Consider the following 26,096-nt stretch of genomic DNA (forward strand, 5'->3'; position numbering starts at 1 on the left):
TTTGTAATGGTCTTAATGTGGCTGCTGAAATGAAGGTCTGAGTCTAAGACTACACCAAGGTTTCTGGCTTGATTTGAACATTTCATCTGTGCAGATTGGAGCTGAGCAGTAACCTTTAACCTTTCCTCCTCCAAAAACAATCATTTCAGTTTCTTCTTTGTTGAACTGAAGAAAGTTCTGTCTGGTCCAGTCCTTGATTTGTTCAATGCATTTACTCAGTGTTTGTATGGGACTATAATCCCCTGGTGATATGGTGATGTAAATGTGTGTCATCTGCATAGCTATGGCATTTTATTTTGTTGTTTCTTCTTATCTGACCTAAGGGGAGCATGTAGATGTTGAATAGCAGAGGCCCCAGAATGGATCCCTGAGGTACTCCACAAACCATTTTCATCCGCTCAGATGTGTAATTACCTTCAGACACAAAATAGTCCTGATCATTTAAATAGGACCTAAACCAATTTAGTACTGCACCAGAGAGTCCCACCCAGTGTTCAAGTCTGTCCAGTAGTATCTTGTGGTCAACCGTGTCAAAAGCAGCACTGAGATCAAGTCATACCAAAACTGAAATTTTGCCATTGTCTGTGTTTAAATGAATATCATTGAGGACTTTGATAAGAGCGATCTCTGTGCTGTGATGTGATCAGAATCCTAATTGGAAGACATCAAAACAGTCATTTATCATGAGATAATTGTTCAACTGTTAATAATTGTTACTTAAAAAAGGGAGGTTTGATATCGTCCTATAGTTCTAAATGTTGTCAGAGTTATCCAATGTTTCCAAGAGGATCAAACAAAGAGTCAAACTCCATCATCCATGAGAGGAGAAGTTCATGCAAATGGGATCACTCTCTCTGAAAGGAGGAGTCAATGCAAAGTGAGCCGTGTTCCTCCTCTACTTATGTGACTGCAGAGAGGAGGACAGAGGACAGTGGACACACACTTTAACATGATGGACTATAGGACAGGACTGCTGCTTCTAACTGTCTGCTGGGCAGGTGGAGATCTTCAATCATATTGATTTTACACAGCATTACTTTGTGTTTCCAGCTTATTCAACTTGATATTTATTCATCTACCTTACAGGTGTTGATGCTCAGACTCTGACTCAATCTGAACCAGTGGTTAAAAGTCCTGGAGGATCCCACAGACTGACCTGTACAGCCTCTGGACTCACAATCAGCAGCAACTGGATGGCCTGGGTCAGACAGGCTCCTGGAAAAGGACTGGAGTGGGTTGCGGCTATGTATGATAGTAGCAACATCTACTACTCTGCGTCAGTGAAAGGCCGGTTCACCATCTCCAGAGACAACAGCAGACAGCAGGTGTATCTGCAGATGAACAGTCTGCAGACTGAAGATTCTGCTGTTTATTATTGTGCCAGAGAGCCACAGTGACACGAGCTGGCTGAGCAGCTGTACAAAAACCTGCAGGAGTTGTCTTTACTTGACTGACGGATCCTTGGAGAGAGCTGGACTCTCATGAAACATTAAAAATGACCCCACAAACATCATTTCAACAGAGCGTATAATCTGACCACTGATCACATGACTTAAACTGAGTTCATGTCATAATCACTTTCTCATATATCTCCAACAACAGCAAACACATCAGTATGAACGAGTGTCCTAAATACTACAGGAACATATTACAGCCACATTAATGTTCACATGGTTTAACTTCTACAGTCGGTCACAGTGTGGGAGTTAACATCATGATGCAGTTCCCATTATACAAACAGCAGATGGCAGTCAGTGTCCAGTGTGTGTTTCATGTGATCCTATATAAAGACACTCTTTCCTGCTCATCTCTAGAACTGACTGACTCACAAACCCTGGACTGAAGGAGGCTTTTATTCTCCTGTGTGAGAGTTCAGCACCACAACACAGAAACAACATGTGAAGTCCTGGATCAACAGTAAATGCAGCGTTCACATCAACTCTGATCATCAACTCAACTTTTCTCTCTCCGTCTCAAAACTTCAAACAAGCTGAAGAAACTCTGAACAACATCTTTGGTCTGTTTCTGACTCAATCTCTGTCTCCTCGAGATCACTGCTGCTTCACTTCTGATGGAGACAAACATCATTCCAGAATCTGTAATATATGCAAATTCATAAAGTGTTGCTCGCTCTCCGCCCATTCTCCAGGCTCATTATATATCCTCCATATTAGAGAGGAAGATCTCACATCAGCTCATCTTCATCATCAGCCATGTTCTCTGTAGCTCTGCTGCTGCTGGCTGCTGGATCCTGTGAGGAGGAGCTTTGAAACTAATCCATCAGAAACACTGAATAATAACATGAATGATGGAGATAATGTTGATCTGTGTTTCCACAGGTGTGAACAGTATTGATCTCATCCAGCCAGAATCAAAGGTTGTGCAGCCTGGACAGTCTCTGACCCTCACCTGTCAGGTCTCTGGTTATTCTCTGACTGATAACAGCTATGCAACAGGATGGATCAGACAGCCTGCAGGGAAAGGACTGGAGTGGATTTCTCATCAGTGGGGTGGTGGTGCACTTGAGCAAAATGCTGCTCTGAAGAACAAGTTCAGCTACAGCAGAGACACTTCAGCTGGAACAGTGACTCTAACAGGACAGAACATGCAGCCTGGAGACTCTGCTGTGTATTACTGTGCCAGAGACCCACAACAACACAAACCATCTGTAGAGCTGAACAAAAACCCCTCAGAGCCTGAACACCTGTGACATGAAGCCACCAGAGGAGGAGCCCTCAGACCAACAATGATCAAACTATGAAAAACTGTTGTTGGTTGGAGGATGCATTACAAACATGAATCTTTACTTTGCCTCAAACTACATTTATCTAAATGTTGTCAGAGTTATCCAATGTTTCCAAGGGGATCAAACAAAGAGTCAAACTCCATCATCCATGAGAGGAGAAGTTCATGCAAATGGGATCAATCTCTCTGAAAGGAGGAGTCAATGCAAAGTGAGCCGTGTTCCTCCTCTACTTATGTGACTGCAGAGAGGAGGACAGAGGACAGTGGACACACACTTTAACATGATGGACTATAGGACAGGAGCTTCATCATCAGCCATGTTCTCTGTAGCTCTGCTGCTGCTGGCTGCTGGATCCTGTGAGTCTCACTGAGACACACACTGACAGCATGATCACAGCACACTGACTCTGAATACACTGATTCAATATTCTACATGTTTTCCTCCACAGGTGTGAAGTGTGACACGCTGACTCAGCCAGCCTCTATGACTGTTCAGCCAGGTCAGAGTCTGACCATCACCTGTCAGGTCTCTTATTCTGTTGACAGCTACTACACAGCCTGGATCAGACAGCCTGCAGGGAAAGGACTGGAGTGGATTGGGATGAAGTACAGCAGTACTTCATACTACAAAGATTCACTGAAGAACAAGTTCAGCATCGACTTGGACTCCTCCAGAAACACAGCGACTCTAAATGGACAGAACATGCAGCCTGGAGACTCTGCAGTGTATTACTGTGCCAGAGAGCCACAGTGAGAGACAATAACAGGAGAGACGTACAAAAACTACTTCCTCTATTTACAACCATCACTGAACGTTCAGATGTGAACACCTGTGACATGAAGCCACCAGAGCAGGAGCCCTCAGACCAACAATGATTCTATCATCAGATCAAAAACTGCTTTGAAATAAAGGTTTTATCTCACTCAAATATGGGTCCAGGTTCTCAGTCAGTCCATGTTCTCACAGTCAGTCCAGGTTCTAACAGTCAGTCCAGATTCAGTCAGTCCAGGTTCAGTCAGTCAGTCCAGGTCCTCAAAGTCAGTCCAGATTCAGTCAGTCCAGGTTCAGTCAGTCAGTCCAGGTCCTCAAAGTCAGTCCAGATTCAGTCAGTCCAGGTTCAGTCAGTCAGTCCAGGTTCTCAGAGTCAGTCCAGATTCAGTCAGTCCAGGTTCAGTCAGTCAGTCCAGGTTCTCAGAGTCAGTCCAGGTTCTCAGAGTCAGTCCAGATTTAGTCAGTCCAGGTTGAGTCAGTCAGTCCAGGCTCTCAGAGTCAGTCCAGATTCAGTCAGTCCAGGTTCAGTCAGTCAGACTGGGTCCTCAGTCAGTCCAGGTTCAGTCAATCAGACCGGGTCCTCAGTCAGTCCAGATTCAGTCAGTCCAGGTGAAACAGCTGCTCTCCTTGTCATAGATCATCATATTCATAATGAGGACTCTACTTGGACCCAAACTCAGGTAATGGAGACTCGACTCAGATACTTCTCCGATGACTTAGACCTGAACAATGAGGACTCAAGACTTGACCCAGACTCAGGTAATGGGGACTGGGCTTCATGATGATATGAACCAACACAGACCTGCACAGTCACTGTGAATGTGAAGAAGACATTCAGTCATGAAATAATGGAGCATAAACCTTCAACTCCAAAACGTCCTTTTTTAAAATGCTGCTTAAATCAAGTTTCCCAGAGGAAGAAAGTCAGATCTCATCTCTGACAATTTGTCCTGCTTTTGTTTTTTGCCTTTAATGTGTTTTTTTTTTTCTGCATGTTTCCTCAGCAGAGACCAGCAGCTTCATTGGGATTGGAACAGAGCTTAGAACAGGAGCCACTCCCATGTTATCCTGATGCAAATGTTCAGTGTGTGCAGAGTACTTCTGTCCAGCTGATGCTCTCGTACTCTGTGTGGAGCGTCAGAGGTCACATCTGCAGCCTCAGGATGATGAACACACTCACTCTTCTGCTGGTTGCTCTCTCTCTACCCTGTTAGTTCTCATGCTTCTCCATCTTTTATCCTCATTAGAGAACATGATGGTCGTCAGTGATACCAGAAAACTCCCTGCATGTCTGACTTTCTCCTGTGGCTCCTCTCTGCTTGTATCTCATCAGGTTGTACAGGTCAGAGTATGGAGTCCATTCCTTCCAGCTCAGTACTGAAGAGGCCCGGGGAGACTCTCAGTCTCTCCTGTCGGGGATCAGGCTTCACCTTTAGCTGCTGTGTTATGAGCTGGATCAAACAACCTGCAGGAAAAGCCCTGGAATGGATCGGGAGCGGCTACTCTGATCCCAGCAGAAACACTTATGGGAGCAGTGTGCGAGGACGAGTTGGAATCAGGAGAGATGACAGCAGCAGCATGGTGTATCTGAGTCTGTCCAACTTACAGCCTGGAGACTCTGCTGGGTATTACTGTGCCAGAGACCCACAACAACACAAACCATCTGTAGAGCTGAACAAAAACCCCTCAGAGCCTGAACACCTGTGACATGAAGCCACCAGAGGAGGAGCCCTCAGACCAACAATGATCAAACTATGAAAAACTGTTGTTGGTTGGAGGATGCATTACAAACATGAATCTTTACTTTGCCTCAAACTACATTTATCTAAATGTTGTCAGAGTTATCCAATGTTTCCAAGAGGATCAAACAAAGAGTCAAACTCCATCATCCATGAGAGGAGAAGTTCATGCAAATGGGATCAATCTCTCTGAGAGGAGGAGTCAATGCAAAGTGAGCCGTGTTCCTCCTCTACTTATGTGACTGCAGAGAGGAGGACAGAGGACAGTGGACACACACTTTAACATGATGGACTATAGGACAGGACTGCTGCTTCTAACTGTCTGCTGGGCAGGTGGAGATCTTCAATCATATTGATTTTACACAGCATTACTTTGTGTTTCCAGCTTATTCAACTTGATATTTATTCATCTACCTTACAGGTGTTGATGCTCAGACTCTGACTGAATCTGAACCAGTGGTTAAAAGTCCTGGAGGATCCCACACACTGACCTGTACAGGCTCTGGGTTCACATTCAGCAGCCACTTAATGGCCTGGGTCAGACAGGCTCCTGGAAAAGGACTGGAGTGGGTTGCTACTATTGATGTCACTAGCATCTACTACCCTGAGTCAGTGAAAGGCCGGTTCACCATCTCCAGAGACAACAGCAGACAGCAGGTGTATCTGCAGATGAACAGTCTGAAGACTGAAGATTCTGCAGTTTATTATTGTGCTCGACACCCACAGTGGTTGGAGTCTATTGAGCAGCTGTACAAAAACCTGCAGGAGTTTTCCTTTGAGCTGCTGAAGCACAAACATGAAGCATTTTTACACTCTTACAAATCAAGACACAAAACCCTCTGTGGACTCCCCGAGCCCCGAAAGGCAGAGAAAGTTCAAACAATCATCTTAAGAGATGACGGTTGTACGGCCGTCACCATCTGTGAGTTTTGGCGTCTGAAGTGACTTTGAGTCAGAGGATTGAAACACTAAGTTATCAAAGAGAGTTCATGGTTAAGTTTAGCATGTTAGCTCTCTTATTAGCATGTTCAAAACACTGTTTCCCTCAAAATAAATTCCATTGGTTGAAAAATGTCAAGACTTAGTGAAGAGCAGACTGTTGGCTCACACACACATCTGTAATCTCAAAGGCCAGCTGTAATCTGAGTGAGAAACAGCCAACAACACTCCTGGCTCCATGCAGCAGACACCAACAATACATCAGGGTATGACACACTAACAAGCAAGCTGAGCACAGACATACATACCTGCTGATTCATTTCAACTCTGAAATAAAACACAGCTGTAAAAAGTCTCCATGCAAACCTGTCCACCTGCAGCACAACACTTTAATACTTGGACATGTTTCTGCAGGCATGCTCACTGTATTTCAGTCTGCAGCTAAAACAGTATTATCATATAAATATGATGAAGGAGGCGCCGTCTATACATCAACCACAAACTACTGACATCATGATTCACAGTCAGACCATCAGTGCTGCTTGATGTGTTTGATTGTATGCAAACTCAGAGAGCTTCCTTGTTACTCAGCTATAAAAACTTGCCATCAGGCTGTCAGTGGAGTTCACAGCTCGTCACCTTCAACAGTAAGCATGTTTTCTGGAGCTCTGCTGCTGCTGCTGCTGCTGCTGGCAGCTGGATGTGAGTCTGTCTGGATCTGTCAAAGTCAACACTTCTTCTTTTACACTTTAACTCCATCATTTGGTACCAAACATTTTCTCTGTTTTAACAGGTGTGAAGTGTGAAACACTGACTCAGCCAGCCTCTATGACTGTGCAGCCAGGTCAGAGTCTGACCATCACCTGTCAGGTCTCTTATGCTCTCAGCAGCTACTACACAGCCTGGATCAAACAGCCTGCAGGGAAAGGACTGGAGTGGATTGGGATGAGAGACAGCAGTACTTCATACTACAAAGATTCACTGAAGAACAAGTTCAGTATCACCTCAGACCCCTCCAGTAAAACAGTGACTCTAAACGGACAGAACATGCAGCCTGGAGACTCTGCAGTGTATTACTGTGCCAGAAAGCCACAGTGAGAGACAATAACAGGAGAGTCGTACAAAAACTACTTCCTCTATTTTCAACCATCACTGAGCGTTCAGTCTCTTTAGTCCTGAGTCTTCACTGATGGTGAGAAACTGTGGATGATGAAAATCTGAGTCCTGAGTGAATCTATACGTTCATGTTGTCTTATTTCATTTACTGATCATGTTATCTTTTAATATTAAACTTTATTGCTTTATCTTTTCACACACAGAGTTTAACAATGATGCAAAGTTTCAGCCTCCTCTGTATGAAATAAAGTGTTTGCCTTGCATCACAGTGGGGGGTGTATTTAACCCTTTGCTCTTGCTTTGAGGATGAGATGGTTTCTGAAGGTCTCACTCGTGCAGGTTTAACTGCTGCAAAAGCAACGCAGTCCTTCAGGGGATCTGTTCCCCTTGTGGACTTTAGTGACTCCAAACCACCAGAGGAGGAGCCCTCAGACCAGCAATGACTTCATGTCAGTTTAATCTGACAGTTAAGAGAATAAGAGTCTCATTTAGTGAGAATCTTTAAAAGTCACTTTTTTATCACATTTAGAGAAATATTTGTGATCTTCTTAACATTTAATTTAGTAGTTAAAATATATTAAAGTTATAATTACTGTTAAATATAAATGTTAAATATAAATCTGTCCAAGGTAAAGAAAAAAAAGTCCAAAAACACAAACTTTAAAACTTGATTTTATGTTGTGGAAAATAAAGAAAGTGTAAATGATCAGTTTCTACATGAAGTTGTTTTTCACTGTCAGACCATCCTGAAGTTAATAAAGAGGAAACAATGATGAACTATGACTAAATATGTCTGCACCACACAACAACAAGTTCACACTCATTTCTCTCTGAAAGGAGGAGTCAATGCAAAGTGAGCCGTGTTCCTCCTCTACTTATGTGACTGCAGAGAGGAGGACAGAGGACAGTGGACACACACTTTAACATGATGGACTATAGGACAGGACTGCTGCTTCTAACTGTCTGCTGGGCAGGTGGAGATCTTCAATCATATTGATTTTACACAGCATTACTTTGTGTTTCCAGCTTATTCAACTTGATATTTATTCATCTACCTTACAGGTGTTGATGCTCAGACTCTGACTCAATCTGAACCAGTGGTTAAAAGTCCTGGAGGATCCCACAGACTGACCTGTACAGGCTCTGGGTTCACCTTCAGCAGCTACTATATGGCCTGGGTCAGACAGGCTCCTGGAAAAGGACTGGAGTGGGTTGCTACTATCAGCACAAGCAGTAGTTATATCTACTACTCTGAGTCAGTGAAAGGCCGGTTCACCATCTCCAGAGACGACTCCAGCAGTAAACTCTACCTACAGATGAACAGTCTGAAGACTGAGGACTCTGCAGTGTATTACTGTGCCAGAGACCCACAGTGAGAGACAATAACAGGAGAGTCTTACAAAAACTACTTCCTCTATCTTCAACCATCACTGAACGTTCAGATGTGAACACCTGTGACATGAAGCCACCAGAGGAGGAGCCCTCAGACCAACAATGATTCTATCATCAGATCAAAAACTGCTTTGAAATAAAGGTTTTATCTCACTCAAATATGGGTCCAGGTTCACACAGTCAGTCTGTGTTCACACAGTCAGTCCAGGTTCACACAGTCAGTCCAGGTTCACACAGTCAGTCCAGGTTTCTCAGTCAGTCCAGGTTCTCAGAGTCAGACCAGGTTCAGTCAGTCCAGGTGAAACAGCTTCCATTCTTGTCATAGATAATCATATTCATAACGAGGACTCTACTTGGACCCAAACTCAGGTAATGGAGACTCGACTCGGATACTTCTCCGATGACTTAAACCTGAACAATGAGGACTCAAGACTTGACCCAGACTCAGGTAATGGGGACTGGGCTTCATGGTGATATGAACCAACACAGACCTGCACAGTCACTGTGAATGTGAAGAAGACATTCAGTCATGAAATAATGGAGCATAAACCTTCAACTGTGTGTCAGTGTTTGTGTTTGAGTTGCTCTTTATGAAAAACTGTTGTTGGTTGGAGGATGCATTACAAACATGAATCTTTACTTTGCCTCAAACTACATTTATCTAAATGTTGTCAGAGTTATCCAATGTTTCCAAGAGGATCAAACAAAGAGTCAAACTCCATCATCCATGAGAGGAGAAGTTCATGCAAATGGGATCACTCTCTCTGAAAGGAGGAGTCAATGCAAAGTGAGCCGTGTTCCTCCTCTACTTATGTGACTGCAGAGAGGAGGACAGAGGACAGTGGACACACACTTTAACATGATGGACTATAGGACAGGACTGCTGCTTCTAACTGTCTGCTGGGCAGGTGGAGATCTTCAATCATATTGATTTTACACAGCATTACTTTGTGTTTCCAGCTTATTCAACTTGATATTTATTCATCTACCTTACAGGTGTTGATGCTCAGACTCTGACTGAATCTGAACCAGTGGTTAAAAGTCCTGGAGGATCCCACAGACTGACCTGTACAGCTTCTGGGTTCACATTCAGTAGCTTCCATATGGCCTGGGTCAGACAGGCTCCTGGAAAAGGACTGGAGTGGATTGCCTGGATTCACAGCAGCAGTGGCAGTAGCACCTACTACCCTGAGTCAGTGAAAGGCCGGTTCACCATCTCCAGAGACGACAGCAGACAGCAGGTGTATCTGCAGATGAACAGTCTGCAGACTGAGGACTCTGCAGTTTATTTCTGTGCACGAGAGCCACAGTGACACAGCAGACTACAGAGCTGTGCAAAAACTCAACAACACTGCTGGCTGTGTGAGAAGCACTGAAGCATGTCAGGGCTCTGAAAACACGTCTCCCACTGAACCATGGGAACAATCAATCCAACAGTTTCATTGATTCAAGTATTTCATGTGTCAGACAGTCCTTACCCACAGCAAACCTCACTGTCTATACAACATGGACTCACCTGCAGTGAAAACTAAACTCTGCTTTCAAAAGCTCCACATGATGCAGGGTTCAGTTTTCTACATCAACCTCCACAAACATCTGAAAACTGTAAAAGATTGAGTCCACTTTGTCCCTTTATTCATCAAACTGTGTCAGCCCAACACGTTTGCTTTATTTACACCCTACATGGAGACTTGAGGTCCATTTCAGCCTCTTCATTAAACATGCTCTGGAATGTAAGGATCATTTCTCTAACGCCGACAGGAGACGACACCAATCTAAGCTGTTAGATCTGAAACACCTTTGTGTACCTGAAATCAAGAAAACTGGATCTGTGTCGTATTATTGGGATGCAAATGTTTAACACCAAAGTTTATTGGAGGAAACTCAGATAATCTTATCATGTGGAGAAACAGCAGAACAGATCAAGAAACCTTCAATGCAGTTTTTAATCTCACAAAGATTCTGCTGATCTCAATCTCCTGCTTCAAGTCCTCTTTATCCAGTCTGACAAACTAAACACCAAACTCTCTGTGATCACAGTCGCTGAAGAGACACTTTCCTTCCATCCTTCAGTGACTGCAGAGAGGATTCAATCAGTTTGGTGACCTGATCAACAATTTAAACTCAATCAAGCAAAAAGGCAAAAACAGGGAACTGATGCCCTCACTGTAAAAAAGTATTATCCAAGTTCATCAAAGAGTAACTGAGATCCAAATCCAGCTGGGTCCACGAGAGGAGGAGTCAATGCAAAGTGAGCCGTGTTCCTCCTCTACTTATGTGACTGCAGAGAGGAGGACAGAGGACAGTGGACACACACTTTAACATGATGGACTATAGGACAGGACTGCTGCTTCTAACTGTCTGCTGGGCAGGTGGAGATCTTCAATCATATTGATTTTACACAGCATTACTTTGTGTTTCCAGCTTATTCAACTTGATATTTATTTATCTACCTTACAGGTGTTGATGCTCAGACTCTGACTGAATCTGGACCAGTGGTTAAAAGTCCTGGAGGATCCCACACACTGACCTGTACACATTCAGGGTTCAGTGGTACTCCTCATATGGCCTGGATCAGGCAGGCTCCTGGAAAAGGAATGGAGTGGGTTGCCTGGATTCACAGCAATGGTGGCAGCACCTACTACTCTGAGTCAGTGAAAGGCCGGTTCACCATCTCCAGAGACGACAGCAGACAGCAGGTGTATCTGCAGATGAACAGTCTGAAGACTGAGGACTCTGCAGTGTATTACTGTGCCAGAGAGACACAGTGAGAGACAATAACAGGAGAGACGTACAAAAACTACTTCCTCTATTTACAACCATCACTGAGCGTTCAGATGTGAACACCTGTGACATGAAGCCACCAGAGGAGGAGCCCTCAGACCAACAATGATCAAACAGCAGCTTAGTAACAGAGACTAAACACACATACACATTTATAAATCCTCCAAAAGTCTGTTTTCTGACTGAACCAATATTTGAGAGTTAATGAGCTCACTCTGTTAGCTAACAGCTACTCTTTAAGAAACAGTCTTCATCTACCAAGTCAGGAACCATCAAATATTCCTTCATTCAAACACCCTTTGACACAAACTGGGATTGGATTGACCTCATTTGACAAAATCAAAGTAGGAATCAAAAGAAACCTGACTTTCTCCTGACACACGAGGAAGTAAACTGTGTGTCAGTGTTTGTGTTTGAGTTGCTCTTTATGAAAAACTGTTGTTGGTTGGAGGATGCATTACAAACATGAATCTTTACTTTGCCTCAAACTACATTTATCTAAATGTTGTCAGAGTTATCCAATGTTTCCAAGAGGATCAAACAAAGAGTCAAACTCCATCATCCATGAGAGGAGAAGTTCATGCAAATGGGATCACTCTCTCTGAAAGGAGGAGTCAATGCAAAGTGAGCCGTGTTCCTCCTCTACTTATGTGACTGCAGAGAGGAGGACAGAGGACAGTGGACACACACTTTAACATGATGGACTATAGGACAGGAGCTTCATCATCAGCCATGTTCTCTGTAGCTCTGCTGCTGCTGGCTGCTGGATCCTGTGAGTCTCACTGAGACACACACTGACAGCATGATCACAGCACACTGACTCTGAATACACTGATTCAATATTCAACATGTTTTCCTCCACAGGTGTGAAGTGTGAAACGCTGACTCAGCCAGCCTCTGTGACTGTGCAGCCAGGTCAGAGTCTGACCATCACCTGTCAGGTCTCTTATACTCTCAGCAGCTACTGGACGGGCTGGATCACACAGCCTGCAGGGAAAGGACTGGAGTGGATTGGGATGAGAGACCACAGTACTTCACGCTACAAAGATTCACTGAAGAACAAGTTCAGTATCACCTCAGACCCCTCCAGTAAAACAGTGACTCTAACAGGACAGAACATGCAGCCTGGAGACTCTGCAGTGTATTACTGTGCCAGACAGACACAGTGAGAGACAATAACAGGAGAGTCGTACAAAAACTACTTCCTCTATCTTCAACCATCACTGAGAGTTCAGATGATTCATCACTTTTTAAAGCTGATGTAAATATTTGTGTAGTTATTGACTGAATATTGTAATCAGTCACCATCAGGGTCACAAATAGATCCTCATTAAAGTTTTAGAGCTTTTACCTTTTTCTAAGAAAACTAAATGAGTTTGTTTTTCTTTGAAATCCTTTCAAACAGATGATGTAAGAAGTCTTCATCTGTTTCCAACACAGCTCATTAAACTATTTTAAAACAGTGAAATCAAAATGCTATGTTTATGAGATTATAGCACATTTCATGCTCAGAGGAAACCTAATGTGCTTTACACTAATAACACATGACACTGAAGAAACAGCATCTCTTGTTCCTGTTGGGACACGACCTCCTTCATCCTGTATATATATATTTGATTGGTAAAATGCTGTTCTGACTGACAAAGGAAAGATCAGAGTCTATGAGCTCGACAACATTAAGGACTCCTTCTCTCTCACTGAGTAAAATGATCTTTGTCTTTATTAAACTGAAAGAGGTTTTGGATCATCCAGTCACTGATTTACTCCAGAAAGCTGCTTAAAGACTCTTTAGGACTCAGATCATTGAGTGAGAAAGACACATATATCTGAGTATCATCTGCAGAAGGATCAATATCACTCGTCTGTAAGATTTGACCCAGAGGGAGCAAAGAACCATAAAAAGAGGACCAGGAACTGATCTCTGAGGGAAACCACATGTCATACCCACTCTATTAGATTCATACAGACAAAAGGAAGAACAAATACAAACTTCAGAGTTAAACTAAAACTGCTGAAGAAGTGTCTCAAGAGAAGAGGAGGTCTTAAAAAGGAGGAGTCAATGCAAAGTGAGCCGTGTTCCTCCTCTACTTATGTGACTGCAGAGAGGAGGACAGAGGACAGTGGACACACACTTTAACATGATGGACTATAGGACAGGACTGCTGCTTCTAACTGTCTGCTGGGCAGGTGGAGATCTTCAATCATATTGATTTTACACAGCATTACTTTGTGTTTCCAGCTTATTAAACTTGATATTTATTCATCTACCTTACAGGTGTTGATGCTCAGACTCTGACTCAATCTGAACCAGTGGTTAAAAGTCCTGGAGGATCCCACAGACTGACCTGTACAGCCTCTGGGTTCACATTCAGCAGCTCCTGGATGGCCTGGGTCAGACAGGCTCCTGGAAAAGGACTGGAGTGGATTGCGTCTATGTATGATAGTAGCAACATCGCCCACTCTGAGTCAGTGAAAGGCCGGTTCACCGTCTCCAGAGACAACAGCAGACAGCAGGTGTATCTGCAGATGAACAGTCTGCAGACTGAGGACTCTGCAGTGTATTACTGTGCCAGAGACCCACAGTGAGAGACAATAACAGGAGAGACGTACAAAAACTACTTCCTCTATTTAACACTTCTCTCAGTTTGTGCTCGCCTCAGTACTAACAGTGATGATGAATAACTGTAAGCAATGAAAAACTCTAAGTAGTGATTGGTGTCTTATTTGATCTCATCTCAGCCAAATTAAAAAAGACATAATCAATAGACTGTTTTGATTTGTATGGATCATCAATAAAATGACGCCCTCATAGATTCAGTAGATTCACAACAACAACAAGCACAGGTTGGATCATCAGTCTAAGAAGGAGCCCGCTCGCTCATCATGAAGTGAAGAATCCAACATTTCCATGCAGAGTTCAGATTGTTAAACAGACTTCTTACACTCAACTAAAGCTCTCAGATATTCTTCTCCACTGAAACTGGAACATTACAGTTTGTGACCTGTAGAGGGCGATGTAGGACTGACAGAGTCTCACTCTGATCCTGATCAAGAAAGAACACAAGTCCTTCTCTATGCAAAGTGAGCTTCCTCACAGTCTGATATAAAGACTTGGCATCAGGCTGTGAGTCTCAGAAGAAGAGAAGCTCTCATCAGCTCATCTTCATCATCAGCCATGTTCTCTGTAGCTCTGCTGCTGCTGGCTGCTGGATCCTGTGAGTCTCACTGAGACACACACTGACAGCATGATCACAGCACACTGACTCTGAATACACTGATTCAATATTTAACATGTTTTCCTCCACAGGTGTGAAGTGTGAAACGCTGACTCAGCCAGCCTCTGTGACTGTGCAGCCAGGTCAGAGTCTGACCATCACCTGTCAGGTCTCTTATGCTCTCAGCAGCTACTGGACGGCCTGGATCAGACAGCCTGCAGGGAGAGGACTGGAGTGGATTGGTAGAAGAGTTGGATCCTCTACAAACTACAAAGATTCTTTAAAACACAAGTTCAGCATTGACTTGGACTCCTCCAGAAACACAGTGACTCTAACAGGACAGAACATGCAGCCTGGAGACTCTGCTGTGTATTACTGTGCCAGAGACCCACAACAACACAAACCATCTGTAGAGCTGAACAAAAACCCCTCAGAGCCTGAACACCTGTGACATGAAGCCACCAGAGGAGGAGCCCTCAGACCAACATTGATTATCATCAGATCGGTGGGCAAAAACTGCTTTAAATAAAGTCTTTATCTCACCAATATATGGGTCCAGGTTCAGTCAGTCCAGGTTCAGTCAGTCCAGGTTCAGTCAGTCAGTCCAGGTTCAGTCAGTCAGTCCGGGTTCAGTCAGTCCAGGTTTGGTCAGTCCAGGTTCAGTCAGTCAGTCCAGGTTCAGTCAGTCAGTCCAGGTTCAGTCAGTCAGTCCAGGTTTGGTCAGTCCAGGTTCAGTCAGTCAGTCCAGGTTCAGTCAAGTCAGTCCAGGTTCAGACTCACACACTGGTTAAAGGAACCACAGAGGCTTCACAAAAACTCCACATACATGTCCTCACAACAACCTGCAGGTTGCAGCAGGAGACATGGAGGCAGAGCACACACAGGAGAGAGGAACACTCTCTGAAACACACATGAACACATTAAAAGCAGCAGCTGTGCTTTGTGACTTCCTGATTCTTCATTCTTTATATCAAAAATGAGAATTTCTGCAACCTTAAAGCTAAATCATGTCATTACAGCTTTTTAACAGCAGCTGTTGGTAACTTCTTTCATCATGTTTGATCCATCCTGTCAGGATGAACAAACGTCAGGTTCAGAAACCTGAAAAGCATCTTCATAAATATCTTTCTGTGTAAAGTTAACATTACTGACAACATTTCAAGATACTTTACGTAGCATAAAGACTCATCCTTCTTTTAGAGTCAGAGTCCTTCTCTATGCAAAGTGAGCTTCCTCACAGTCTGATATAAAGACTTGGCATCAGGCTGTGAGTCTCAGAAGAAGAGAAGCTCTCATCAGCTCATCTTCATCATCAGCCATGTTCTCTGTAGCTCTGCTGCTGCTGGCTGCTGGATCCTGTGAGTCTCACTGAGACACACACTGACAGCATGATCACAGCACACTGACTCTGAATACACTGATTCAATATTCAACATGTTTTCCTCCACAGGTGTGAAGTGTGACACGCTGACTCAGCCAGCCTCTGTGACTGTGCAGCCAGGTCAGAGTCTGACCATCACCTGTCAGGTCTCTGGTTACTCTGTCAGCAGCAGCGGCTACTACACAGCCTGGATCAGACAGCCTGCAGGGAAAGGACTGGAGTGGATTGGGATGAAGTACAGCAGTACTTCATACTACAAAGATTCACTGAAGAACAAGTTCAGCATCGACTTGGACTCCTCCAGAAACACAGCGACTCTAAACGGACAGAACATGCAGCCTGGAGACTCTGCAGTGTATTACTGTGCCAGAGACCCACAGTGAGAGACAATAACAGGAGAGTCGTACAAAAACTACTTCCTCTATTTGCAACCATCACTGAACGTTCAGATGTGAACACCTGTGACATGAAGCCACCAGAGCAGGAGCCCTCAGACCAACAATGATTCTATCATCAGATCAAAAACTGCTTTGAAATAAAGGTTTTATCTCACTCAAATATGGGTCCAGGTTCTCAGTCAGTCCAGGTTCCCAGAGTCAGTCCATGTTCTCACAGTCAGTCCAGGTTCCCATAGTCAGTCCATGTTCTCACAGTCAGTCCAGGTTCCCAGAGTCAGTCCATGTTCTCACAGTCAGTCCAGGTTCCCAGAGTCAGTCCATGTTCTCACAGTCAGTCCAGGTTCACACAGTCAGTCCAGGTTCAGTCAGTCAGTCCAGGTCCTCAAAGTCAGTCCAGATTCAGTCAGTCCAGGTTCAGTCAGTCAGTCCAGGTTCTCAGAGTCAGTCCAGATTCAGTCAGTCCAGGTTGAGTCAGTCAGTCCAGGCTCTCAGAGTCAGTCCAGATTCAGTCAGTCCAGGTTCAGTCAGTCCAGGTCCTCAGTCAGTCCAGGTTCAGTCAGTCAGTCCTGGTCCTCAGTCAGTCCAGGTTCAGTCAGTCAGACCGGGTCCTCAGTCAGTCCAGATTCAGTCAGTCCAGGTGAAACAGCTGCTCTCCTTGTCATAGATCATCATATTCATAATGAGGACTCTACTTGGACCCAAACTCAGGTAATGGAGACTCGACTCAGATACTTCTCCGATGACTTAGACCTGAACACTGAGGATTCAAGACTTGACCCAGACTCAGGTAATGGGGACTGGGCTTCATGATGATATGAACCAACACAGACCTGCACAGTCACTGTGAATGTGAAGAAGACATTCAGTCATGAAAAAATGGAGCATAAACCTTCAACTCCAAAACGTCCTTTTTTAAAATGCTGCTTAAATCAAGTTTCCCAGAGGAAGAAAGTCAGATCTCATCTCTGACAATTTGTCCTGCTTTTGTTTTTTGCCTTTAAAGTGTTTTTTTTTCTGCATGTTTCCTCAGCAGAGACCAGCAGCTTCATTGGGATTGGAACAGAGCTTAGAACAGGAGCCACTCCCATGTTATCCTGATGCAAATGTTCAGTGTGTGCAGAGTACTTCTGTCCAGCTGATGCTCTCGTACTCTGTGTGGAGCGTCAGAGGTCACATCTGCAGCCTCAGGATGATGAACACACTCACTCTTCTGCTGGCTGCTCTCTCTCTACCCTGTTAGTTCTCATGCTTCTCCATCTTTTATCCTCATTAGAGAACATGATGGTCGTCAGTGATACCAGAAAACTCCCTGCATGTCTGACTTTCTCCTGTGGCTACTCTCTGCTTGTATCTCATCAGGTTGTACAGGTCAGAGTATGGAGTCCATTCCTTCCAGCTCAGTACTGAAGAGGCAAGGGGAGACTCTCAGTCTCTCCTGTCGGGGATCAGGCTTCACCTTTAGCTGCTGTGTTATGAGCTGGATCAAACAACCTGCAGGAAAAGCCCTGGAATGGATCGGGAGCAGCTACTCTGATCCCAGCAGAAACACTTATGGGAGCAGTGTGCGAGGACGAGTTGGAATCAGGAGAGATGACAGCAGCAGCATGGTGTATCTGAGTCTGTCCAACTTACAGCCTGGAGACTCTGCTGTGTATTACTGTGTAAGGAGGTCCACAACAACACAAACCATCTGTAGAGCTGAACAAAAACCCCTCAGAGCCTGAACACCTGTGACATGAAGCCACCAGAGGAGGAGCCCTCAGACCAACAATGATCAAACTATGAAAAACTGTTGTTGGTTGGAGGATGCATTACAAACATGAATCTTTACTTTGTCTCAAACTACATTTATCTAAATGTTGTCAGAGTTATCCAATGTTTCCAAGAGGATCAAACAAAGAGTCAAACTCCATCATCCATGAGAGGAGAAGTTCATGCAAATGAGATCACTCTCTCTGAAAGGAGGAGTCAATGCAAAGTGAGCCGTGTTCCTCCTCTACTTATGTGACTGCAGAGAGGAGGACAGAGGACAGTGGACACACACTTTAACATGATGGACTATAGGACAGGACTGCTGCTTCTAACTGTCTGCTGGGCAGGTGGAGATCTTCAATCATATTGATTTTACACAGCATTACTTTGTGTTTCCAGCTTATTCAACTTGATATTTATTCATCTACCTTACAGGTGTTGATGCTCAGACTCTGACTGAATCTGAACCAGTGGTTAAAAGTCCTGGAGGATCCCACAGACTGACCTGTACAGGCTCTGGGTTCACATTCAGCAGCTACCCTATGAACTGGGTCAGACAGGCTCCTGGAAAAGGACTGGAGTGGATCGCGTTCATACACACAGGCAGTACCTCTACCTATTACTCAGAGTCAGTCCGGGGCAGATTCACCATCTCCAGAACTGACTCCAGCAGTAAACTCTACCTACAGATGAACAGTCTGAAGACTGAGGACTCTGCAGTGTATTACTGTGCCAGGAGAGACACAGTGAGAGACAATAACAGGAGAGTCGTACAAAAACTACTTCCTCTATTTACAACCATCACTGGGAGCAGACGCTTGTTTCAGCTCCTTCCTGTCAGACAGACTCTGATACATCTCCATCAATAACAGCAAATCTCATACCACCCCGTCACACATGGTGTCCCCCAAGGCTCGGTGCTTGGTCCCCTCCTGTTCATCCTTTACATGCTCCCTCTCAATCACATCATATGCCGCCAAGGACTTCAATTTCACTGCTACGCTGATGATACCCAGCTCTACATCTCCACAAAAACCATCACTCCTCTCCACCCTCACAAACTGCCTCACTGACCTCAAAACCTGGATGAACAACAACTTCCTAAAACTCAATAACTGCAATAAATCTGAAATCATTCTCATCAGCCCCAAATCCCTCCTCCCCTCCACCCAGACCTTCTCCCTGAGCACCTTCATGACCTCCAGACTGGACTATGAAACAGCATCCTTTACGGCCTCCCCTCCACTGACCTCCAAAAACTCAAATATGTCAAGAACTCAGCTGCCCGGTTACTCACCCACTCCCGCTCCAGAGCTGATATCACACCCATCCTTCAGCACCTCCACTGGGTCCCCATACAGCTCCAAATCCACTTCAAGATCCTGGACATCAATCACCTCGCCCCCTCATACCTGACCGACCTCCTCAAGAGCCACTCCACATCTCCCCGCCTCAGATCATCAGATGCCGACCTCCTGTCCCCTATCACCAAGTCCAAGCACTGCACCTTAGGGGACAGAGCCTTTGCCATCACTGCCCCAACTCTCTGAACTCTCTCCCTCCAATCATCCTCAACTCAGACTCACTTCAATCATTTTAAAACCACCTCAAGACCTTACTGTTCAAAAAAGCTACAACACATGACCTCTACTCCAACCCCCCCTCTGTCTTTGTTCTGTTTTATTCAGCTGTTTTATTTTTTGCACTTTCTGTAAAGTGATATAGAGGACCCAAAAAAACACTATACAATGAGACATTATACATGAGAATTCAATCAGTCCTAAAAGTGGACTCAAACTGTGTTGGTGGAAAAGTCCTCACTATAAGTTAGAAGCTTTTCTAAAGAGCCGAGCCGTCTTTGATAAAGAGTCAGCTGAGATTTATAGAATCATCCATCAATCCTTGGAAAAGCATTAAAACAAATCTGAACACAGAGAACACTGAAAACAGAGACCAGTTAGAACGAGTGGCTAAGAGTCAATCCTGTCCACTGTGAAATAAAGGAGGGCTTCATACGCAGGGGGAAATACTTTACTTCACTGACAGAGAATCAGGAAACTGGAAACTACATCTTTTTCTCTAATGACGTCGTGAATAGACAAAAGAGTTATGACACAAATAGGTCATATAAAAAAAAGAGAGAAAACGTCTCTGAAAGGAGGAGTCAATGCAAAGTGAGCCGTGTTCCTCCTCTACTTATGTGACTGCAGAGAGGAGGACAGAGGACAGTGGACACACACTTTAACATGATGGACTATAGGACAGGACTGCTGCTTCTAACTGTCTGCTGGGCAGGTGGAGATCTTCAATCATATTGATTTTACACAGCATTACTTTGTGTTTCCAGCTTATTCACCTTGATATTTATTCATCTACCTTACAGGTGTTGATGCTCAGACTCTGACTCAATCTGAACCAGTGGTTAAAAGTCCTGGAGGATCCCACACACTGACCTGTACATATTCAGGGTTCAGTGGTACTCCTCTTATGAGCTGGGTCAGACAGGCTCCTGGAAAAGGACTGGAGTGGATGGCCTGGATTAACAGCAATGGTGGCAGCACCTTCTACCCTGAGTCAGTGAAAGGCCGGTTCACCATCTCCAGAGACAACAGCAGACAGCAGGTGTATCTGCAGATGAACAGTCTGAAGACTGAAGATTCTGCTGTTTATTATTGTGCTCGAGAGCCACAGTGACACGAGCTGGCTGAGCAGCTGTACAAAAACCTGCAGGACTCACTTTAACCAGGCAGCTGGGACTGTGATCAGGGTTAAAGATGAAGTCTATAACGAGTCCTAGTCTTCCAAAGAGGACCCACCTCTTTCTGCAGTGAGCGTCAAAGAATCAAACATCCACAGGCTGAGTTTAGACTCTCCAACAGACTTCAGAAACTAAACCAAAATGTCTCTTTTGAACTGAAAGCTGAAACTGAAATATCACAGTTTGTCTTTGAAACTCTAGAGGGCAGTCTAGGACTGACCGAGTCTCACTCTGATCCTGATCAAGAAAGACCAGGAGAAGTAGCTCAAAGAAACAAACAAAGGGGATGTGATCGCTCTCAGCTGACATCAACACAACTACTGATCATGGTGCATTCATCCAAATCAAAGCCAAGTCTCCAGTTTCACCTGCTCTGATGATCTAAACCACTGATCATGGGAAACACTTACATGACCCTCCACACTCCCTGATGAGGACTTTCTGACAAACTGAAGTCCCAATCAAAGATCCAGGTCTGATTCAACTTCATCCACCCTGTGAGGACGAGTCTATGCAAAACGTTCTCTCCTCAAAGAGAAATAAACGTCTCTTCTGACAAACTCTGGAAGTCTCTCTTTATCTCAGAGAGATTCATGCAGCTAAAGTTCATCTGGAACAGGAAATGTTCAGTTGTTCTAAATGAAAACAGATCAAAAGAATCATTTCACATCAATGTCATTCTTTTCTTCTACACCTGCGACATACATGTGGATCATTACATTTCATTGATTCTCCTGCAGGACAGCCCATCCTTCTTTTAGAGTCAGAGTCCTTCTCTATGCAAAGTGAGCTTCCTCACAGTCTGATATAAAGACTTGGCATCAGGCTGTGAGTCTCAGAAGAAGAGAAGCTCTCATCAGCTCATCTTCATCATCAGCCATGTTCTCTGTAGCTCTGCTGCTGCTGGCTGCTGGATCCTGTGAGGAGGAGCTTTGAAACTAATCCATCAGAAACACTGAATAATAACATGAATGATGGAGATAATGTTGATTTGTGTTTCCACAGGTGTGAACAGTATTGATCTCATCCAGCCAGACTCAAAGGTTGTGCAGCCTGGACAGTCTCTGACCCTCACCTGTCAGGTCTCTGGTTATTCTCTGACTGATGACAGCTATGGTACAGGATGGATCAGACAGTGTGAAGGAAAACCAATGGACTGGATTTCTCATCAGTGGGGTACTAGTGGACTTAGGCAAAATGCTGCTCTGAAGAACAAGTTCAGCTACAGCAGAGACACTTCAGCTGGAACAGTGACTCTAACAGGACAGAACATGCAGCCTGGAGACTCTGCAGTGTATTACTGTGCCAGAGCCCCACAACAACACAAACCATCTGTAGAGCTGAACAAAAACCCCTCAGAGCCTGAACACCTGTGACATGAAGCCACCAGAGGAGGAGCCCTCAGACCAACAATGATCAAACTATGAAAAACTGTTGTTGGTTGGAGGATGCATTACAAACATGAATCTTTACTTTGCCTCAAACTACATTTATCTAAATGTTGTCAGAGTTATCCAATGTTTCCAAGAGGATCAAACAAAGAGTCAAACTCCATCATCCATGAGAGGAGAAGTTCATGCAAATGGGATCAATCTCTCTGAAAGGAGGAGTCAATGCAAAGTGAGCCGTGTTCCTCCTCTACTTATGTGACTGCAGAGAGGAGGACAGAGGACAGTGGACACACACTTTAACATGATGGACTATAGGACAGGACTGCTGCTTCTAACTGTCTGCTGGGCAGGTGGAGATCTTCAATCATATTGATTTTACACAGCATTACTTTGTGTTTCCAGCTTATTCAACTTGATATTTATTCATCTACCTTACAGGTGTTGATGCTCAGACTCTGACTGAATCTGAACCAGTGGTTACAAGTCCTGGAGGATCCCACAGACTGACCTGTACAGCCTCTGGGTTCACCTTCAGCAACCACTGGATGGCCTGGGTCAGACAGGCTCCTGGAAAAGGACTGGAGTGGGTTGCTTTTATCAGCAGTGGTAGTGGCAGCATCTACTACCCTGAGTCAGTGAAAGGCCGGTTCACCATCTCCAGAGACAACAGCAGACAGCAGGTGTATCTGCAGATGAACAGTCTGAAGACTGAAGATTCTGCTGTTTATTATTGTGCTAGAGAGCCACAGTGACACGAGCTGGCTGAGCAGCTGTACAAAAAGCTGCAGCTCTCATCCTCCACACTGGTTCAGCACAAGCATAAAGTCTCTGACAGAGTTCATAATAAAGATGATATGAATATTTGTGAATGGAAATCAGGAGGTGCTGACAGCACATAGTTCATATCATAGAGGCTACATCATAGTTTCTTGCTAACTTGCTAAACAGGCTGTAAATATGGATTACAGAAAGCAACATTCCTGTGGTTACTCTGGTTGTTTTCATGGGTTCACATCAACAGTGTTCTGCAATGCTTCCTAAATAAGTTTACTTTACATCATGAAAAATACATCCAGTCAGACCATCAGTGCTGCTTGATGTGTTTGATTGTATGCAAACTCAGAGAGCTTCCTTGTTACTCAGCTATAAAAACTTGCCATCAGGCTGTCAGTGGAGTTCACAGCTCGTCACCTTCAACAGAAAGCATGTTTTCTGGAGCTCTGCTGCTGCTGCTGCTGCTGGCAGCTGGATGTGAGTCTGTCTGGATCTGTCAAAGTCAACACTTCTTCTTTTGCACTTTAACTCCATCATTTGGTACCAAACATTTTCTCTGTTTTAACAGGTGTGAAGTGTGAAACGCTGACTCAGCCAGCCTCTGTGACTGTGCAGCCAGGTCAGAGTCTGACCATCACCTGTCAGGTCTCTTATGCTCTCAGCAGCTACTGGACGGCCTGGATCAGACAGCCTGCAGGGAGAGGACTGGAGTGGATTGGGATGAAATACACTGGAGGCACTTACTACAAAGATTCACTGAAGAACAAGTTCAGCATCGACTTGGACTCCTCCAGAAACACAGTGACTCTAAACGGACAGAACATGCAGCCTGGAGACTCTGCAGTGTATTACTGTGCCAGAGAGCCACAGTGAGAGACAATAACAGGAGAGTCGTACAAAAACTACTTCCTCTATTTACAACCATCACTGAGCGTTCAGATGTGAACACCTGTGACATGAAGCCACCAGAGGAGGAGCCCTCAGACCAACAATGATCAAACAGCAGCTTAGTAACAGAGACTAAACACACATACACATTTATAAATCCTCCAAAAGTCTGTTTTCTGACTGAATCAATATTTGAGAGTTAATGAGCTCACTCTGTTAGCTAACAGCTACTCTTTAAGAAACAGTCTTCATCTACCAAGTCAGAAGTTCATGCAAATGGGATCACTCTCTCTGAAAGGAGGAGTCAATGCAAAGTGAGCCGTGTTCCTCCTCTACTTATGTGACTGCAGAGAGGAGGACAGAGGACAGTGGACACACACTTTAACATGATGGACTATAGGACAGGACTGCTGCTTCTAACTGTCTGCTGGGCAGGTGGAGATCTTCAATCATATTGATTTTACACAGCATTACTTTGTGTTTCCAGCTTATTCAACTTGATATTTATTCATCTACCTTACAGGTGTTGATGCTCAGACTCTGACTCAATCTGAACCAGTGGTTAAAAGTCCTGGAGGATCCCACACACTGACCTGTACAGCCTCTGGGTTCACATTCAGCAGCTACAATATGGCCTGGGTCAGACAGGCTCCTGGAAAGGGACTGGAGTGGGTTGCTGCTACTGGCACCTACTACTCTGAGTCAGTGAAAGGCCGGTTCACCATCTCCAGAGACAACAGCAGACAGCAGGTGTATCTGCAGATGAACAGTCTGAAGACTGAAGATTCTGCTGTTTATTATTGTGCCAGAGAGCCACAGTGACACGAGCTGACTGAGCAGCTGTACAAAAACCTGCAGGAGTTGTCTTTACTTGACTGACAGATCCTTGGAGAGAGTTTATCATTGAACTTGTCATTAAAAACTGGTCCTAATAAATATCATTGGTAATGAACAACAGTAAATCTGAATCAACAACTAAAGAGCCGTCTTACTCCAATGATCATCATGAAAAAGAAAGGGAGCAATCCTTTCATAGAATCATTCGTATGAATAAAGTTCAGATGTTTCCAGCCTTTGGTTGGATTCGTCTTTAAATATTCAACCTTTAAAATAAGTCACAATACAAGTGAATGTTATTTCAGTTTCTATATAAGAACACTAGATGGCAGTCAGGGTCAAGATTTCCTCTGTTCCTGTTCAGAAACACTCAGACCTGCTCCTCTCACTGATCCTAAAGACACAGACCAATGACTGACAGGACTTTTATACTCACATGATCATGAGCTGCTGACTTCAGAGACACATGTTCATTAGTTAGAGTTCAACATGTCATGTTCTTACACTCTGTCACAGAGGCACACATGACCAAGTGGTTCAAATACTCTGATAAGAGAGACACTGATCTACATCTTTCATGTTGGTGTCTCAGTCTGATTGAACTCCACGCTCTCCGTCTCTGAGTTTCAATTCATCAGAATCTTCATCACCAAAATCTCTGACGGGTAAAACGCTCATTTACATACCGATGCAGCCGCCACGCCCACTCTGCCTGCACGTTATATATCCTTCATGCTGGCTTTGTGGATGTAGACTTGGTCCAGCTCCCACCATGACAGTGGTCCAAAGCGTCCTCCTCTTGGCTCTCATTTCAGGTGAGTGTCTTCATTGTGCAGCAGAGGAGGAGACAGTGAGCTTTGGATGTCTGCTGGCTCCCTGTCCTCTAAAACTCTGTCTCTTTCAGCTGCTCAGGGCCAGTCCCTCACCTCCTCAGAGCCAGTAGTCAGCAGACCAGGACAACCAGTCACTCTGTCCTGTAAAGTGGATGGACTTGCTCTGGCTTGGCTGCACTGGATTCGTCAAAAACCAGGGAGAGGTCTGGAATGGATCGGACGCATTGATGGCGGAACCGGCACAATATTTGCCCAAAGTCTCCGAGGCCAGTTTTCCATCACCAAGGACACGTCTGTAAATGTTGTGTACTTAGAGGTGAAGAGTCCCAAACAAGAAGACTCTGCAGTTTATTTCTGTGCACGAGAGCCACAGTGACACAGC

At 44.5% G+C, this 26,096-nt stretch overlaps 11 gene segments (V, D, J or C); all 11 read left to right on the plus strand.

Moving 5' to 3' along the window:
- Positions 1–2,989: 2,989 nt before the first annotated feature.
- Positions 2,990–3,566, plus strand: LOC117808623. The segment is given in 2 exon segments: positions 2,990–3,102; positions 3,195–3,566. Coding segments are annotated over 2 exon segments (381 nt in total).
- A 1,090-nt stretch (positions 3,567–4,656) lies between these two features.
- LOC117808613 lies at positions 4,657–5,319 on the plus strand. The segment is given in 2 exon segments: positions 4,657–4,726; positions 4,851–5,319. Coding segments are annotated over 2 exon segments (420 nt in total).
- Positions 5,320–6,835: 1,516 nt separating this feature from the next.
- LOC117808638 lies at positions 6,836–7,293 on the plus strand. The segment is given in 2 exon segments: positions 6,836–6,897; positions 6,989–7,293. Coding segments are annotated over 2 exon segments (354 nt in total).
- Positions 7,294–8,184: 891 nt separating this feature from the next.
- LOC117808629 lies at positions 8,185–8,862 on the plus strand. The segment is given in 2 exon segments: positions 8,185–8,285; positions 8,374–8,862. Coding segments are annotated over 2 exon segments (363 nt in total).
- Positions 8,863–9,075: 213 nt separating this feature from the next.
- Positions 9,076–10,016, plus strand: LOC117808597. The segment is given in 2 exon segments: positions 9,076–9,151; positions 9,700–10,016. Coding segments are annotated over 2 exon segments (393 nt in total).
- Positions 10,017–10,989: 973 nt separating this feature from the next.
- LOC117808636 lies at positions 10,990–11,489 on the plus strand. The segment is given in 2 exon segments: positions 10,990–11,075; positions 11,164–11,489. Coding segments are annotated over 2 exon segments (360 nt in total).
- Positions 11,490–12,133: 644 nt separating this feature from the next.
- LOC117808622 lies at positions 12,134–12,656 on the plus strand. The segment is given in 2 exon segments: positions 12,134–12,259; positions 12,352–12,656. Coding segments are annotated over 2 exon segments (381 nt in total).
- A 917-nt stretch (positions 12,657–13,573) lies between these two features.
- LOC117808633 lies at positions 13,574–14,089 on the plus strand. The segment is given in 2 exon segments: positions 13,574–13,674; positions 13,763–14,089. Coding segments are annotated over 2 exon segments (360 nt in total).
- Positions 14,090–14,662: 573 nt separating this feature from the next.
- On the plus strand, positions 14,663–15,153 carry LOC117808598. The segment is given in 2 exon segments: positions 14,663–14,702; positions 14,795–15,153. Coding segments are annotated over 2 exon segments (399 nt in total).
- An 835-nt stretch (positions 15,154–15,988) lies between these two features.
- LOC117808637 lies at positions 15,989–16,466 on the plus strand. The segment is given in 2 exon segments: positions 15,989–16,060; positions 16,153–16,466. Coding segments are annotated over 2 exon segments (354 nt in total).
- A 7,068-nt stretch (positions 16,467–23,534) lies between these two features.
- On the plus strand, positions 23,535–24,029 carry LOC117808610. The segment is given in 2 exon segments: positions 23,535–23,633; positions 23,725–24,029. Coding segments are annotated over 2 exon segments (351 nt in total).
- The last annotated feature ends 2,067 nt before the right edge of the window (positions 24,030–26,096 follow it).

Source organism: Notolabrus celidotus, unplaced genomic scaffold (genome assembly GCF_009762535.1).
Source record: "Notolabrus celidotus isolate fNotCel1 unplaced genomic scaffold, fNotCel1.pri scaffold_130_arrow_ctg1, whole genome shotgun sequence".
NCBI lineage: Eukaryota > Metazoa > Chordata > Actinopteri > Labriformes > Labridae > Notolabrus > Notolabrus celidotus.